The 16,511-nt window shown below is 40.8% G+C and overlaps 2 protein-coding genes across 9 annotated transcripts in view; one reads left to right on the forward strand and one right to left on the reverse strand.

Moving 5' to 3' along the window:
* anks1ab (ankyrin repeat and sterile alpha motif domain containing 1Ab) overlaps nt 1-16,511 on the forward strand; it is a 42,221-nt gene that overhangs the window by 21,538 nt on the left and 4,172 nt on the right. For 5 of the 7 annotated variants that reach the window (XM_028406812.1, XM_028406808.1, XM_028406810.1 and 2 more), the window contains exons 5-13: nt 4,822-4,920; nt 5,572-5,718; nt 9,575-9,682; nt 10,323-10,493; nt 11,951-12,088; nt 12,196-12,267; nt 12,349-12,432; nt 12,548-12,685; nt 13,557-13,733. In XM_028406812.1, coding sequence (XP_028262613.1) covers nt 4,822-4,920; nt 5,572-5,718; nt 9,575-9,682; nt 10,323-10,493; nt 11,951-12,088; nt 12,196-12,267; nt 12,349-12,432; nt 12,548-12,685; nt 13,557-13,733 — 1,134 coding nt within the window. Of the gene's footprint in view, nt 1-4,821; nt 4,921-5,571; nt 5,719-9,574; nt 9,683-10,322; nt 10,494-11,950; nt 12,089-12,195; nt 12,268-12,348; nt 12,433-12,547; nt 12,686-13,556; nt 13,734-15,757; nt 15,857-16,511 lie in introns of all 7 variants that reach the window. The other 2 variants (XM_028406809.1, XM_028406807.1) reach the window with 1 other exon arrangement.
* phc2b (polyhomeotic homolog 2b (Drosophila)) overlaps nt 15,911-16,511 on the reverse strand; it is a 43,820-nt gene continuing 43,219 nt past the window's right edge. For both annotated transcript variants that reach the window (XR_003670690.1, XR_003670689.1), the window contains exon 16: nt 15,911-15,928. The gene's annotated coding sequence lies outside the window, so the exon portion shown is untranslated. The remainder of the gene's footprint in view (nt 15,929-16,511) is intronic.

The following is a 16,511-nucleotide window of genomic DNA, read 5'->3' on the forward strand; positions in this document are numbered from 1 at the left end:
CACCTTCCACATAGACTCACCACTGGACTTGACCCCTGTGCAGATGCAACTGGAAAAACACACGCTTTAATTTAAACACAGTGCTTTATATTCTAAATACACTTTGCATGGTTGCTTGCCAATTTCACTAAATCCTCCACCCATTATGAGCTTGTGGTGCTTATGCGACTTAACTGCACAAGGTTTGATTATTCTGCAGCAGCATGCACTAGTGTTGTATTTATATATGAAATGCTTGTAGATATTAGAATTTAATTACACATGTGTGCATGCAGATATTCATACATTTATTATTTAGCCAGCAAGCAGAACAAAATTGACATGTTTTCTTTCCACTGTGGTGGTTTAAAAAAACATGATATAAAATCATCAACACATTTTGCACTAATGCATCGACAGATTAAAAATGTCAACCAACTGCAGCACAAAGGATTTCCCCAGCCCGACTAAAAGCCTTATCATGTTTCCCCGTCAAGAAGATTGCCAGGAAACTTGATATTGCATTGTCGAGAACAGCATTACATTAACCATCCGCCGGTCATGTTTCTCTGAAGACATGGTTGTAAATAAGTAGTACCCAGAGGGTAAAGGCACCGGGGCCGTACCGGCACCGTGGCACTGCTGTATGTTACGTCTGTTTGTCACTGCTGACTTCAGTTAAGTGAGACCAGTAAGCTCAGAGGGGTGAAAAGTGCTTCTATTCATATTGTGTTCCAGTCAACAAGTGCTGCTCTCAGTTGTGTGTTTCTTTCTAGGAGTGCACAATGTAATGAGTACTTAAGAACATGCGCTCACTTGCAGTACAAGGTGAAGGGCAGATGCAGGTTTTAGACCCCAAGGCTACTCATAGTGAGTCTGTTTCCAGTAAAGGAATACAGATGATATAGATGCATGGACAGATAATATTGATACATGGATATTTATGTAGTTTTATCTATTGATTCAGTGGTATTAATAGACAAAAGCCAAAGACGTGCATGAGAATTTGAGATGCTACAGTTTTCCCACCACAGAATAATAACTTTATTTTCATTGTGTTGACCCAACTACTTTCTTTGCACTACCAGGGAATCTGCTGAAACTGCAGACTAAATTTAAAATCTGTTCCTTCCTGCTTGTGACTCATAGGAACTTTTTTTCATAAGGCAGCATGACGTGCTGTGGAGTTAGGAGCTAAACAGCTAAGTCACGAAATCAAACCCTAATAAAATAATTGATTATGTCTCCCTAATCTAGTAAAAAATGTACAATTGATGAAGGAATCCTATAAATCCAAACTTTCGATAAATAAATTCCTTATATTGACCTGCTGATCAACAGAATGTATCAAAGCACAGCAATATATTTATTAATCATCAAAACTGTACAGTTACTGTACAAAGCAACCTTCTTGATTTGATTAATTCCATGTCGATTAAGATTTTCTGGATGTTATGTGATGAGGACTACGGGTCGTTAAGCATTCTGATGTTCATTTTCACGCCATAACTAATGTGTCTGCCGGACTTGACGCATCAAGGAAATAAATCATTAGCTTCACAAGGCAAATTACCCATGGATATTTACAAGGATGTGGCGGATGCAAACAAGGGAAAGGTCACAGTCATCAGGCAGGCATCGTGAATGTTTAATATTGTGCCCTTTTAGATTGTGCTAGACTTGTTTTGGATGTGATCAATCTAGCTTGAACTTGAACATTGTTTGCGGGATTCGATGGATTGATCAGCAGAGGGCAGTATTGTGGCTCGTTGGCAATATAATTAAAGATTAATATAAATATTTTGGTTCAGTGTGGTGACTCTGCCTGTCACCATCTTGGTAGTGCAAGGCTAACACCTGGCTAATAAAAATAGGTAAAACATTAAGTATTAATAGAGTGGAGTGGGTGGGGGTTGTATTTATACTTTCGGTGAGACAGCTAGATGATGGACGACATGACTCCGCCTCCACCCATTGTACAAAAGTGAAGCCAAAACATCTCACTTGCAATGCTTGCTGCCATGTTTGAAAAAGATGCCACAATGGAGTCATAGGCTGTGTTCGAAATCACTCCCTAATCACTACATATGGCCGTATATAGTGCCTCCACCATTTTGTAGTGCTGTCTGAAATCTTAGTGAGAAATTATAGACCCCATATAGGGCCCTCAATGTATCGCACAATGCATCTTTAAAAGTAGTGTCCATCCGATGGTCACGTAATATGTACCATCATGGGGTCTAATAAATAGAAAAAATAACGGACGTTATTTTATTTTTTATTTTATTTATTTTATTTTTTTCATATTTATTTTAGATACTTTAATAATCCCAAGTATCTAAAATAAAAAAATAAAATAAATAAAATAAAACATTTAAAGAATGCAGCATGACCGGCTGTGTTTGTTTTATTCATGTTTTGCCATAAAACGTTTATTGGGCTATAACGAAATAAATTATAACTGCTAACAACGTAGTTTGTTTAGACGGCAGAGATCAGCTCGTTTAATTTGCGACAGCAATGACGTCATTGACGGCGACAGTAAATGAGGTGGGTAGTGTCGGACATGTCTGAAAATGCTTTCACAGTGAGTTTACTATATGGTGCCCTACACTGAACTCCCCATATGGGGAGTAGGGAGTGAGTGAGTGATTTCGAACACAGCCATAGTCTACATAGTAGACCCCACCCATCCCTCTACTTTCTGCATAGCTTGGCTGCTTCATTCGCTGCTGATCACTTCTTTTTTTAAAAAGAAAAACAACAAACAAACAAAAACTTGCAGGCCATGCGCCATCAATAATTAAGGAGCACTTTTAGTTTTTAAGTTGGGTCTGTGCCCCATCCACTAACATGGAGGAGGCAGGATTTAGGATTTATACTGCAGCCAGCCACTAGGGGGCAGATGTTTAAGCTTCAGTTACAGAGAGCTGTCATGTCGTCATCGTTATATACAGTCTATGGTTTTAACACATCAACTCTATACTGGTAAACAAAACAATGAATATGAAAGAAGGGAGACGGGTGTGAACATATCAAGACCCACACATTTTAACACTGTTATTTGTAAGAAAAGAGAAGGAAAAACCCCCTCATAGTCTCGGCAGATGAATGATACTGTACCTAAACCACCGCTGATACGCTGTACCATGCTGTTTGGAAAGTTTCCTTCGGCCCGCCCACCAGAGCAGGCAGGCAGGCACTCACATGAGGCTCTCTGCATGTGCTGATTGCTCTGAGATGCAGCTTTTGAGGGATCATAAATTATAAACAGCTGTGTGCCCATTCTCATAATTTTTACACGATGATTATCATTTTGTGCTGCTTTCATGCTACCAGAAGTGGGGCACCCATGGCTTTTATTCTCTCGGCCTTCACGCCCACACATTTCCCATAATTTTCTTGCAACATTATGCACTGTTGCTCTCATGTCCACGCTAATATGGAGGCAAATTGAGGCAAATTCTAAGCACAGAGCATCTTCGAAGTTTCCCCCTCCTGCATTTACATTGCATCTCTCCCGCATTAATATTGCATCATGTTGAGCAGCCGCCCCTCTTTCTCAAATGTTATAATGTGGAAGTGAACATACATATTGTATCACATAAACCTCTTGTTTTTGCCAGATCATTGTTATGCCCACTGACTCCTTAAAAAGGTTACGAAATTTGATTTTTCTAAACAATTCCACTGTGGGGCAGAGCAATAGAGCAGTTCTAATTGACTGTTGCCTTAGCTGAGTGCATTTACTGAGATGAAGGACTTCTACCATGGTTACATCTGCAAGTCGTATCCGATTAAATCAAACCACCATAGCTCATAAGCTATGTAAGAACTGAACCATACATTCCCGTCACATGTTTGAAATGCAGCATGAAATAATAAGTTTGCAGAGTCTCCCGAGGCATCATCAAACTTCGCACTGTGTTAATAAAAGTGGAGATTCTATTTTGGGCCTCCCTTACATCAGACCCCCGCTCCATTTTGACCTTTATTCTAGCGATCAGTGAGTAATCTCCAGACTGCGCCCTGATACAGGCCTGTGAATGCTGCTGCATTGTGCTCTGAAACCAATCCAGTGAGAGAAGATTGACTAAAGACTACACAACGTTTTAACATTCTTGGCCAGGAAGAATCAATCTGCGGCAGTCTATAGGGGGAAAATGCTTAGCTCCACATTTCCATGCCGCTCCATGTATCTTTATTCCTGCCTATAAACTGGAATGAGATGACAAAGCAGCTGGAGCATCGATGTAAAGTAGACGTAGCTGCTCAGTCAGGACGTGGAGTAAAAATGATCGTTCATTGTTTTAGAAAAGAAGGATTAGTCACAAAATGTGACGACATATTATAATTTCTTCTCGGACTGTTTAGTGTCCCTCGATGAGGCGGCGGAAGCATCCTGGAGATGCTGCTGCAGTTATGAAGGCTTTGTTCCCTTGCAGTCTAGATTAGATTGATTACTCTTGGCATGCACAATTTATTTGACTTCATTGTCCTCCCACTCTGTTGTTACTGCTTGTGTCAGAGATGTGTGTATTCTGTGTGTGTGTGTGTGTGCAGAGTTAGTGTGTATTTGTGTAGCTGCATTTTTACCCTGGTAGAACAAGTCATGATAATTTTATTGACCTGCTTTGGCCCTTTTTATGTGCAAATGCTGTATGCATGAATGAGATGTATAATAGATTACACATTTATCCTGCTATAGTAGTGTACCGAATGTCGTGTGTGTGTGTGTGTGTGTGCGATTGTCCGCACGCATGATGACTTATGCCTGAGCGTGTGGCTGTGTGTGGCTGTGTTTATTTGTGCATCTCTCTCTTTGTGTTTGCACACATGCAGGGAAGTAACGTGATGGAGGACCAGGATCTCAGAGACATGGGGATCACTGACCCAGGACACAGGAAGAAAATTCTCCATGCGGCACGCAGCTTGCCTAAGGTGCTTAATATCATGACAGATCCTCAGCACGCAGGATGAACACTGACTGACAGGATCTCAGAAAAACAAAACAGTTTCATGACAATGGCAAATAATCCAAAAATAGATACACAAGGAGAAAAATAACTGAAAATTCGTTTAGCTATGAATCTGTGGAAACAAATACCTGTTAATAATAATCATCCAGATAGATACATAAAAGGAAAAAAGAGATTCACATGAAGAATGGTTCTGCAGGGCTGAAATGGCATCCGTCCACATGAAGGGAATGATAATACTTTGTAAAAAGAAAATGAACTAAAGCTGGCTTTGTGTTGTATTGATACACATTCTGGGAAGCAGACAATAAAGTTGTGATAATATCAATGTTAAAAAGGAGTGGGTGTGGTATCCTTTTAAAAATGAGATGCTGACAGCTTTATAAGACGATACGCTTTGGGCTAAATGCTAATGTCAGCATCAGCATCTTACGATGGCTGTGTGAGCCTAGAAAGCTGGGGTTGATATTTCGATTAATGCCTCTTTGGCCTTCTGACTGGATACATTGGGCCGTAAAGGATCCAAATGGTGCCTCCTTTGTTAACGGGGACAGAAGTCTGCATTTGTCACTCTTGAGTTAATCAGCATTCTAACGCCTGTTTGTCTGTGCAGGTGAAAGCACTGGGCTGTGATGGCAGCACATCTCTGGCCTCCTGGCTGGACGGCCTCGGCCTGCATGAATATCTGCCCAACTTTCTTTCAAGTGGCTACCGCACGCTGGAGTGTGTGAAGAACCTCTGGGAGCTGGAGCTGATCAACGTAAGGGGCTGTTGTTTGTTTCTAGCTGTGCCAATGCCCTCTGTGGATGCATGCACTCGTCAGCTTTCACATAGCTCTCTTACAATGATGAGGTCACCTTAATTGTTGCCCATGGTTGAGGTTAAGAAGTACTTTAAAAACACAGCGCTTTAATATCAGAGAGGTGCTTAGTGATGGAAGCATTTGCATAAAACTATGGCAGAAACATTTTCCAAATCAGAGTAATTAGCAGATAACATAAGAGATAATGTAAAATAAGGGGCCAAGTGGTGACAGGAGAGATGAATGTGTAATTTGGTTTGTAACATAATTTATAAAAAATTATGTTACATTTTATGATGATTAATAATTAAAAAGAGGAACCAATCTATTTTAAGCTTTAAACATTTGAGGTAACAGAGAGGTGCATGTCCCACTTTGGTTGATTTGTCTTTGTGTGACAACAAAGACTTGACAGTTTGTTCAGCTGTTAAAATGATTTTAGAAGAAAACACTAACTGCGAGTGTGTGAATGGTTGTCTGTGTGTTGCCCTGTGATGGACTGGTGACCTGTCCAGGGTGTACCTCGCCTCTCACCTGTAGACAGCTGGGAGCGGGTTCAAATGATGGATGGATGGATGGAAACTCACTGTTGTTGTTGACCAATCACTGCCTGTGATGTGGATGATGCTAGCAGCCATTGTTTTGTCTGTAAGAAGCACAAATCACACCAGCTGAAAGGCAGGGCTACAACTTCACACACACAGACTATTATTTTTACTGACCGCTTTTATACAGTTTGTTGACAAAAATATCTGAAACTTGACCCTGCTGCTGGGTTGCTATGGGACAGAACACACGCTGGGTTGTTTTGTGACCCAGCGTGTGTTCTACTTCTTTAACCCAGTATGCTGGGTTGTTTATTTAACCCAACTTAGTTAGCTAAATTAACTATTTTTCTGTGATAAATTTTACCTGCACACTGAGTTATTTTATTATCATTGTTATATTGCCATCCAAACACACAGTGAGCACTGAATATCAATGAATGTGCATTTAAGGTGTCATTCAAGAACACAAAAAGCCCCCTTTAATGATGCATCTTCAACACCCACAAAAACAATGCGTTATCATAACATCGTATAAAATCAGACACTATTTGCATTGCAGTTTAGATTCAGTGCTGTAGATTCATCATAATTATGCAGTGAGGACTTCTGAGCAACTGTTTCTCTGCAGTAGAAAAAACATTAATCACAACCTGTTTTGAGAATCAAAGCGACGTTTGATCCACATGTCGAGTCTCTGAGGAAATTCCATTAAGGTCCTGCAGCTGGAATGTGATAGGAGATGGCTGACACACGTTTTATCTTCTGTCCCTCAGTAACATTATCTACATTCAAATCATATAAATATGGACTCACCTTTGAACGTGTTTTCAGGATGTGTCTTTCATTCAGCTTCATCTAACGGCATCAAAAAGTAGGATGAATACCATTTATAACGCTGACTAAAACAGATGGAAAACGTTATGCCGCTTCATTTTCCTGTCACATCATAGAGCTAGCGAGCTTGCTAGCTTACGTTAGGGCTGTAGCTAACGTCGCTAATTCAGCTACATCGCTAACACTTAGCTAAAGCTATCTATAGACAGAGACTGCGTATTGAAAGTGTATTGAAATAGCTAACGCTATACAGCAGCTGCTAATAATGCATAACATTAGCAGATAAGTATTGTTAAAGCAATACTTTGCTTCAAAACTGTCACGGCCATTAGCACAGCCTCCATGGGGGCTGCCATTGTTGTTTAGCGGGCTGTGTGACGTCAGAGGACGAAACTGGGAGCGCATCGAGTTCACGAGTGGAAAGTTCCGTGTTGACTGTCACTTTCACAGGTAACTGCCAAGAGACAAACATTTAAATGCACAATACAAACGTCTAAAGGTGAAAACTTATGAGGATGGCCTGTGTTAGCTAGCTAACGTCGAAAATATCCCTTATTAGCGCTGTAATAAAAAAGCATGGAAGCGCCTCTGCCCTCTTTATACTATTTTAATTAAATTAGATTTATATAATGGAGTTACCACAACACTAATAAAGTGCATGTATTCAGTATCATCCTGTCATTTGGTGTGGTCTGCAAGTCTCAGAGATGGATCTAGAAAGTTCTATGAGTGGGGAAATTAACCCTTGCAACCCAGAATTAAGTTGGTGTAAATGTATGAATGTAAAAATGTATTGATTATTAAGTGATAATTTGTCTGCTTAGCTTTTATGTTCTATGTTTTTGAGCTCATTTGATGTTAGGCTTTGTTTGTGAACTGCCCGCTCAGTTTATATTCAGAATTATTCAAGTTATGGAGCAGATTATTTAGCCTAAAATCGTACACTCCACCATATTTGTGGATATGGTTTGTCAAGATACACTGGGTCCTTTTTCCGTCAGGGTGTAGTCTTGAATGGGGGTTTCCTATGGCAACAAGGAGCCAAATACAGGGAGCGGTTTTCCAATAACTCTATTATGTTGCTTTCAATCTAACCAAGGAGTTACGAAAAGTAAAGTGAAAAATGGATGCAAAGCCCAGTTTCTAGTGTGAAAGTCTGGAGTTACTAATTTTTTTAAGTGAAATTTGTAAAGTTTGTAACAGTGACGTGTTTGTGTGTAAAATTGTGCAACCAGAAAAAACAAAGCGGCGGATCTGATGTGGTTAATATGAAATCACACAGCGCACCTGTGGATGGATGAGTGTGTTTTTACAGTCATTCTAATGATCTTTGACACAAGGACAGTGGTGGTAAAATGGCAGAAACAGCTGCAGCAGCAGCAGCGGAAGCCAAGCATATAATGTGTATGCAGTGTGTGTGTGTGTGTGTGTGTGTGTGTGTGTGGTGCCCAGCAGACTGCGATGCAGAGAGATGGGTGTGAGTGCAGGGCACATTACTTTCAGTGTGCAGAGGAGCAGAACTGCCTCTGAGCATCTTGGCAGAGCTCACTTTGCCCATTACATTTCCAACATCCTGCTCAGCATCTTCCAGCAAATGGCATCAAGCTTCAGGATGATGTATGAGCTGGTTTATATTCCCATATAATCCCCAGGTTCTTTATTACTGTTTAAGTTTTCTTTTATTTCACATGGCTCATGCATTCTGGTCTCCCTGGGATTCTGTAAAATAACGACAACAGTACAAGAAATCCAGACCAGTTAGCTCCTCTGCTGCTGACTCTCTTGTTGAATAAATAATTGAAGGCTTCATACAAAGAATCATATGAGCCTGTTACAGAATATTTTGTACTAGCAGCATAATTACAAATGTAACATTAATCACTCAACATCCACCTTTACTGGATGAGCATGAATGTTAATAGCCAATTATGCAAATGTACAGTATTAAGATAATGAGTTTTGACGACATGAAATTAACCTATGTTTCCTCCTGTGAGGATTTCAGACACACTAGCTGAAAGAGCCTTTGTTAGCTGAAAGGTTTAAAGAGACAGTGATAACATAATGACTAACATGCATTTAATTTATGACAAGTGAAACAGATCAATAGAAAGCAGTGCACCATTTGCATGATATTGTTCCGTAAATCTGTTTGTTTGTTTGCTTTTTTTCCGTTTCCAAAAATGGTCTGTGAATTTATAGTGTGTCCTGAAAAAAGGAGACAGCGCTGTACTTCAAGCTTACGGCAAAACAGATTGAGGCTGAATTATTGACGAGAGTCATTTCTGTTTGCCTGTGGATGCCTGCCAGCGAGGGGTGCATGCCACCAACTCCGTGTCAGTGTATTTTGGATATATCTCTATTAGCCTGGCCGAGATAAATTCTGAGATGTGGATGGAAAGTGTCTCTGACTGTGCCTTTGTCCTTTCTAGGTTATTAAAGTTGGTCCTCTGGGACACAGGAAGAGGATCATTGCCTCTCTTGCAGAGAGACCCTATGAGGAGGCTCCTTCCAAGTCCCGGCGCCTGTCCCCAATTATGGTAAGACTGGCGATGTAGAAATTTATACAGTTAATATAGTGTCAATTAAGGCTATGATTCTTGCTGATATCTGCAAGACTGCAGCAGCGTTAGTGCCACCGTTTAACCACTAAACCAACTGTCCCCGCTAATTCAGTTAACAGATTAGACATGGTTATTGCTCTGCATATGCCCTCAATATAACCCATATTAAGTGTCCCTATTGCCTGTTTTTTTTGTATTTAGGACTAGTTCGCATTTGTTCCTATGTAATACTTTAGTTAAGACAGATGACTACAGCTCCTTGTATTCTTATTAGCAGCCTAACCAGATCCTATAAGCTAAACTGCATGACATGGTGAGCTGCATTTCTGTGCCAACATCATTTTGTGAGAAAATGGAATCTTTTCTTTCTGCAGCAGATATCTAATTTTGGAATGAGATTCTTCAATATCATTATGTTCACAACAGTTAAATACTCAGGGCTGATTTCCCAGGCAGATTAAACTGGGCTAAAAAGAACAGAGAATCTCCATGGAAGAGGCTGTTTTGTGGAGGATTAAGCTTGGAAGTAGATCAGGGAAACCAGCCCCATGTAGACAGTGCTGTCAGATCATTAATCTCTGATGTGTGTCTGTGTGTGTGTATGTGTCTTTGGCAGTTCCACGACCTTCTGTCCCAGACCACTTCTCCCCTCAGTCAGATGGACCCCTACACCAGTCGCTCCATGGACATGCTCCTGCCACTGACTGAGTCGGACCGGAGGCGGAGAGGAGTCGACCAAGACTGTAGTGTATCTCTGCGTTCTTACAGTGAGAGGCCGCGCTCTGTAGTGAGTTCCACTTTCTTGGACTAGAATAATCTTCTTCCATGTTAGCAGCGTCACAATCTTCCTAAACTCCTAATACAGGTAAAGAGGTGGAGCATGTGTAGAGCTGAGGCAGCCAGGCAGTCACTGAATCGTGCTATAAGTCTGCAGCTGCCTGCCAATCAAGGCAGTCACAAAAAAGGAACTTATCTATAGAGACAAAAACCAGGCTGTAAATGTGGAATGGAAATGTGTTTCTGCTTAAAAGTTAACCATTTTAACATGCACATCTATAAGGATTGACTCACTTTTGGTGCCAGTCCCTAGAGGCTGTGGGGTGAACTGCATTTTTAAACTTTTCCACATAGTTTTTCACTTTTATACACAATAATAAAACAAAAGCACCCTGGCCACTCTAAACCAGAAGCTGAGACAGAAAAAACAACACATCAACTTACACAATGTCAAGTCAGTGCTATGCAGTAATCAATAAATAATAAAAAAACTAATCAGACAAATGCATAGTCAAAATATTGCAAATTCAAACCTTCCTAGTACAGAAACACATTAAGCCTCTAAATGGCTATAAAAGTCCTGTTTATTCAGGATAGTATAAGGTGATGGTGCATTATTTTTGCACAGCTCTTCTCAGAGTGTATAAATATGGCCTGAATTAGGTCATGATGGATTATCATTTTTGAAAAATAGGTCGCCATCAGTAAAGTTTGGGGAAACGGTTCTAGAGGTTCACTAAGGATTAACACACAGCTGATTTTGGTGAAAGCTTTAGATATAAAGTTTAAAAATAAAGGAGCATGTTGCATAAAGTCAAATGTGTCTGGATGTCTAATTGAAATTTGCACAGGCTTATCCTGCAAAGAGGAAAATATTACTGAAAGTCAAAACATGAAAGTATGAACTCTCTGCCCCCACGGCTGGTTTTGATCGTCATCGTCATGACTTCAGTACAGCCTCCCTGGATTTCTTCTTCTGTAAGCGAATGAACTAAGAATAACTAGGTGATCAAATTTTAGCATTTGTTAAAGGTCAAACTACGACACAAACAGTCAGGCTGGCTCGCGTGGTGTCTGACTCACTGAGACCACACACACACACACACAAGCATCCACAAATAAGGAAAGAGTTGCACAGGGAGCGTGACATGTAAAATCACTGCTGTATTATCATCTTAGGTATATTTTACTCTGACAAATAGTGTATGAAAGAGCTGAGTGCAGCCTAACATGCATGAATATTTATAAGAGTATGAGGAGGACTTAAAGTGCTGACCAGACAGACTTGAGTTCACTAATGCAGAAATCTTTTACCCTGCCAGATGCACAAAGCAGTCTTTGAAATCAATGTGGCTTCAACTTATACCACAAAAAAGTGCATACAATACATTCTCTACACTTACTGAGGTGAAGTTACAGTGTGGTTTATGTTATAAACTGGCTTCCTGTGATTTCACGTCTCTGCAGGACAGACACAGTGAACGACACAAAGAATCTCGTATAAACCTCCGGCCACCGAGCCACTCTGCTACCTATGCCACGGTGTCCGCCTGGCATCACCAGCCTGAGAAACTCATCCTGGACTCGTGTGGGTACGAGGCAACAGTAAGTGACTTCTACACTACATCCACACTCTGTTAATATATGTTAAAAATAAAGAGACTTTCTCTGTGTGTCAGTGTTCTAAATCGTAGTTTTACTCTCTGTTCTAGTACTTAGGCTCAATGATAATCAGGGATCTACGAGGGATTGAGTCCACACAAGATGCCTGTGCTAAAATTAGGGTAAAACCCCTGTTTCCTTTCCTTCTTTGTTTGAATTTTTATTCGTTTTACTTGCCTCTCACGTTTTCTTCTTATGTCCAGAAATCAAAGGACTCAAAAAAGGGTCCAGTTGTCATACTGTCCATTACCTACAGAGGGGTCAAATTTATTGACGCAGCCACAAAGGTAATGGGGAAGCATGTTATTGATTCATCCAGCTCCATATGCTGCAGTTGACTTTTTCAGCCTCCATTAAGGGCTGATTTCCAGTTAGCACTCACTTCATTCCTGTCTCCATTAGACCATAGTTGCAGAGCATGAGATCAGGAACATCTCCTGCGCCGCCCAAGACCCTGACGACCTCTGCACGTTTGCATACATCACCAAGGATTTAAAGAGCGGACACCATTTCTGTCATGTCTTCAGCACTGTGGAAGTGGTGAGTAGTGCACTTTGAATAAATAGAAAGATAATGTTACACACTAATGCCAATAAAATCCATTGCAGAGACCTCTCAATCTTTGTATCATTCCACAGCTTTTTGTGAATTTGTCAGTGAAACTCAGCGTGTCCTCGGCTGTCCTGCAGTCAAACCTGCATGCAGCTTTCTATGGACATCATTTTCTTGATTAGCTCATTATCGAGTAGCTTGATTGAAATCCTGCTCCTGCTATGTCTGGCCTTTTCATTTAGTGGGACAGATTGTGTAATTCTTTGTGTCTCAGTGTTAGTAAAAAGGTCAACAACAATCTTTTGTCTTTGGTTGGCGGACCACTGTGGAGCCACGCTCAGCTGCAGGGAGACCGTTTTAGCTGAACTATAAAGATGACTGTTTGCACAGGGCAGAAATACAATTCTGAGCTTCACACATCTTGTATTTAACACAGATGCTCCATGCACAAAATTGATTTTGCTTTGCTGTGTTATATATTTCAGCCATTAAGTAATTATACAAAGTAATTATCCAGTAAAAAGCAAGTTTTTGTGTGCGATGAACACACTGACCTCCTTAATGCGATGGCTGGTACTGCTTCTCTCTCTGATATCTGATGGCGATGCTATCTGCAATTGATTTTCAAGATTGTGGTCGGTCAGCCTTGAGTGGAACTGAGAGCTATTTTGAAAAGAACTGCTCACAACAATAGGTTGTCCCAAACAGAGATGCAAAGCTCAGTGCATGTCCCCTTACAATGGGAAAGTCTTCAGCATGTTGATAAAACTGAGTTTGTTGCTGTATACGGTCCGTAGGCCGGAGGTTCCCCATTGTGTTTGCATTCAGTGTCTCTAATGTTTTCAATCTCCTCACACAGACACAGACCTACGAGATCATCCTAACACTGGGACAAGCATTTGAGGTGGCTTATCAGATGGCAATCCAGTCCAGAGCGAGACAGTATGTCCCCCCGTCATCTCTAACCTCGGAGCTCATTGAAACCAAAACCAGCCGACCTATGTCTCAGTCTTGGAGCAGTATGCGAAGATCAGCAGTGAGTACCACCCTACAAACTCTTAAGAGAACATGGTGTATGTGTGTGAGTGTGGACACCGTAAACACACAATTGAGGAAAGGTACACAGACCTCATGGCTGACTTCTCTCCACTGATGAAACCCCCACCGGGCCGCCTACAAAGCCAGATTTGCTGTGTGTGTAGTAGAAAGTGATGACTCATTACTTTGCTACCAGTTTCTTCTCGCCCACCCCCCCACCCCCCAAATCTGAGTCACCTAGATCAGCGGAGATTTTCCATTTGTGCATATGTGATGAATGAAGAGTTTTATTTGCTGGCGGGGTGTGTGATTTCCTCTGGGACCCTTACAGAGGGCTTGGCCCCCCCTCTAGTCCGAACCACCACCCGCTTCCTCGCTTCATAAATGTTGATGTGGACTCTGAGCAGCCCGTTGATGCATTGACCTCTCAGGCAGCATGTAATAAGCATTCAGTGATCACTGTCACTGCACAGCTGAGAACACACACACACACACACACTGCTGCAGAGACACAAATCATTTTGTTTTACTACCTGCCTGTAAGGATAATATATGGAGTAATCACAGCACTGCATAATGAGTCTGGCTGGTTGTTTAAGTTTTAGACTGGAAGAGTGGTGATATCTGTCGGCTGCAATTTGTTTTAATACTTCTCACTGCTACCAAATGTAGTTGGTTCAGACAGAAACCGTGACAGCGTGGATACAGTACAGTCTCCCAAAGGAGCAATTGTTGCTAAGCCTCGTCCTCCTGCAGAGATTTTCTAATCTGCTCTCACATTGAACATGTGCAGTGTTACGGTGATTAAGTGTGACACATTTAAGACGAGGATTGTCTTCGCTTTCTACACACAAGCAGGCTAATAATGGAGTCTTAACAGTCGTCAGTGTTCCATTGTGTTGACCAAAATGATGACTGACATGAGCAGGTTGAAACAATCGGGTTAATTATGTGAATGCTACTGGTGGAATTTTCAATGGATTTAAGCTTTTTTATACTGTTAAAGGGTCCTAAAGAGTAAATGGCAAACACTGACAGTAGTTAGCATAATATAAATGATGGATTATTCATTAAAGTAACAGCAGCTTTAGTAGTGAAACGGGAGTAAAATCATCACAATTTTATTTACATAATTCCTAACATGTATGGTGCCAAATTGTCTTGAACAGAGATGCTGCTGTACCTGCTGCACTGAAATTAAAAAATGTTTTTTGCTTTAAGTATACATAGTAAGCTAGTTAGCCTGGCTTGTGTAAGTGACACCTGTGGTCCTTAAGTGAACTGCAGTCAGCATGGTGTTGGTAGCACACATGTCCTTTACACACTGAATGTGCACGAGTGAGGATCCTAGGCATTAATTTGATCAATTCTACAGTTGTTTACTGTTGCCCTGCACTGTTGTGTTGTTGCCCCTGCACTGTTATGTGTTTTTCTATGTCATGTATGTTAAAATAGACTGTTTACTTAAGTATAGCTATAAGCAAAAGTTGAGGTTACGAAGCAACCGACAAGCTGCACAACTAAGTCACAGCTTGCCTTGAAGAACAAAATCATTAATATGATTAGAATTTCCACATAGAATAGTATTTTACTTGTGATTTCAGCTTAGCTTTTTATTTATTTAGCTTTTATAACTGCTACACTGATGGATCTTGCATTTGTGACTAAATGTCCTGCTAGCTGATTTAGCAGCTAGATTAGCACAAGAGCTTGGATGAATTAAATCACCCATTTAAGATGGTATATTGCTGCATTTATGTAGCTGACATTAAGTCTGGCTGCAGTGCATCTCAGTTTAGTTAAGTCCAAAGGCAACCTAGAAAAATCAGATTTAGAATTAGATTACATTAAAAGCAGTTAATAGATGTACATTGTCACGGTGAGATGTGGTTTAGTGACTTTAAAAATCTGGTGATGAACTGCTTCTACTGGATTTCTTCTTTATCCATTCAGTGCATTTAAATGCTCTCTTCTTTTTTAACGTGTCTTTGTTCTTGTCTTCTTGGTCCTCCTGCTTCCCAGGGTGCCCCTCTGCACGAATGCCGCTGCTGTCACTGTCACACGTGTACTACCCACCGTCCTTCCTTCCTCCCGTTGCACTCTGTTAGCCCTGGAGTCCAGGTCCTTCTCTTTCCTTTCCTCTATTCAATCCTTAATCATCATACATCTGCTTACACACACACACACACACACCTCCCCTCCCCTTTTTTTCCTTTTTCTTTGTTGTCTCTTTGTTTTGTGGTTCTTCGTATTTCAGACATTTTATTCAACCATTTGCTTTCCCATCTCTCATCTTCATCTTACATTTTAGACTTTTTAAAATGCAAAGTCTGTGGTTCAGGGAAGGCGGATGTGTGATTTACTTGCCTAACTTGAGGACTGTTGGCTAAATTGTGCCAGTGAGGGTTTAATCCATTGCGGTTGAAGCTGTCTCTGTTTGATGTTTTTTTTTTTTGTATTCTGTATCTTTTTAAGACGCGTGGAGCTGAAGGTGTGATCCACAAGAAGGGGATATTTCAATACCAAATGCGTACCCTTTTTTATTTATTATTATTCTATTTTTAATTTGTAGCTCTAAGTAAATTAATCAGCATAGTGTATGTAGAACTGTGTGTGTGATTGTTGGTGTAGAGCACATGTTGCTTTAGAAATACTAATCAGCACATTGATTTAACTCCCAGAGGGTCGTGTCTTTGGTTTACTGCCGCGGCTTACAGAGGCTGAGTGTATTTTCTGTCAGACATCATCCATTTTGTGGATTGAGCCCTGAGTGTCT

Source organism: Parambassis ranga, chromosome 5 (assembly GCF_900634625.1).
Source record: "Parambassis ranga chromosome 5, fParRan2.1, whole genome shotgun sequence".
NCBI lineage: Eukaryota > Metazoa > Chordata > Actinopteri > Ambassidae > Parambassis > Parambassis ranga.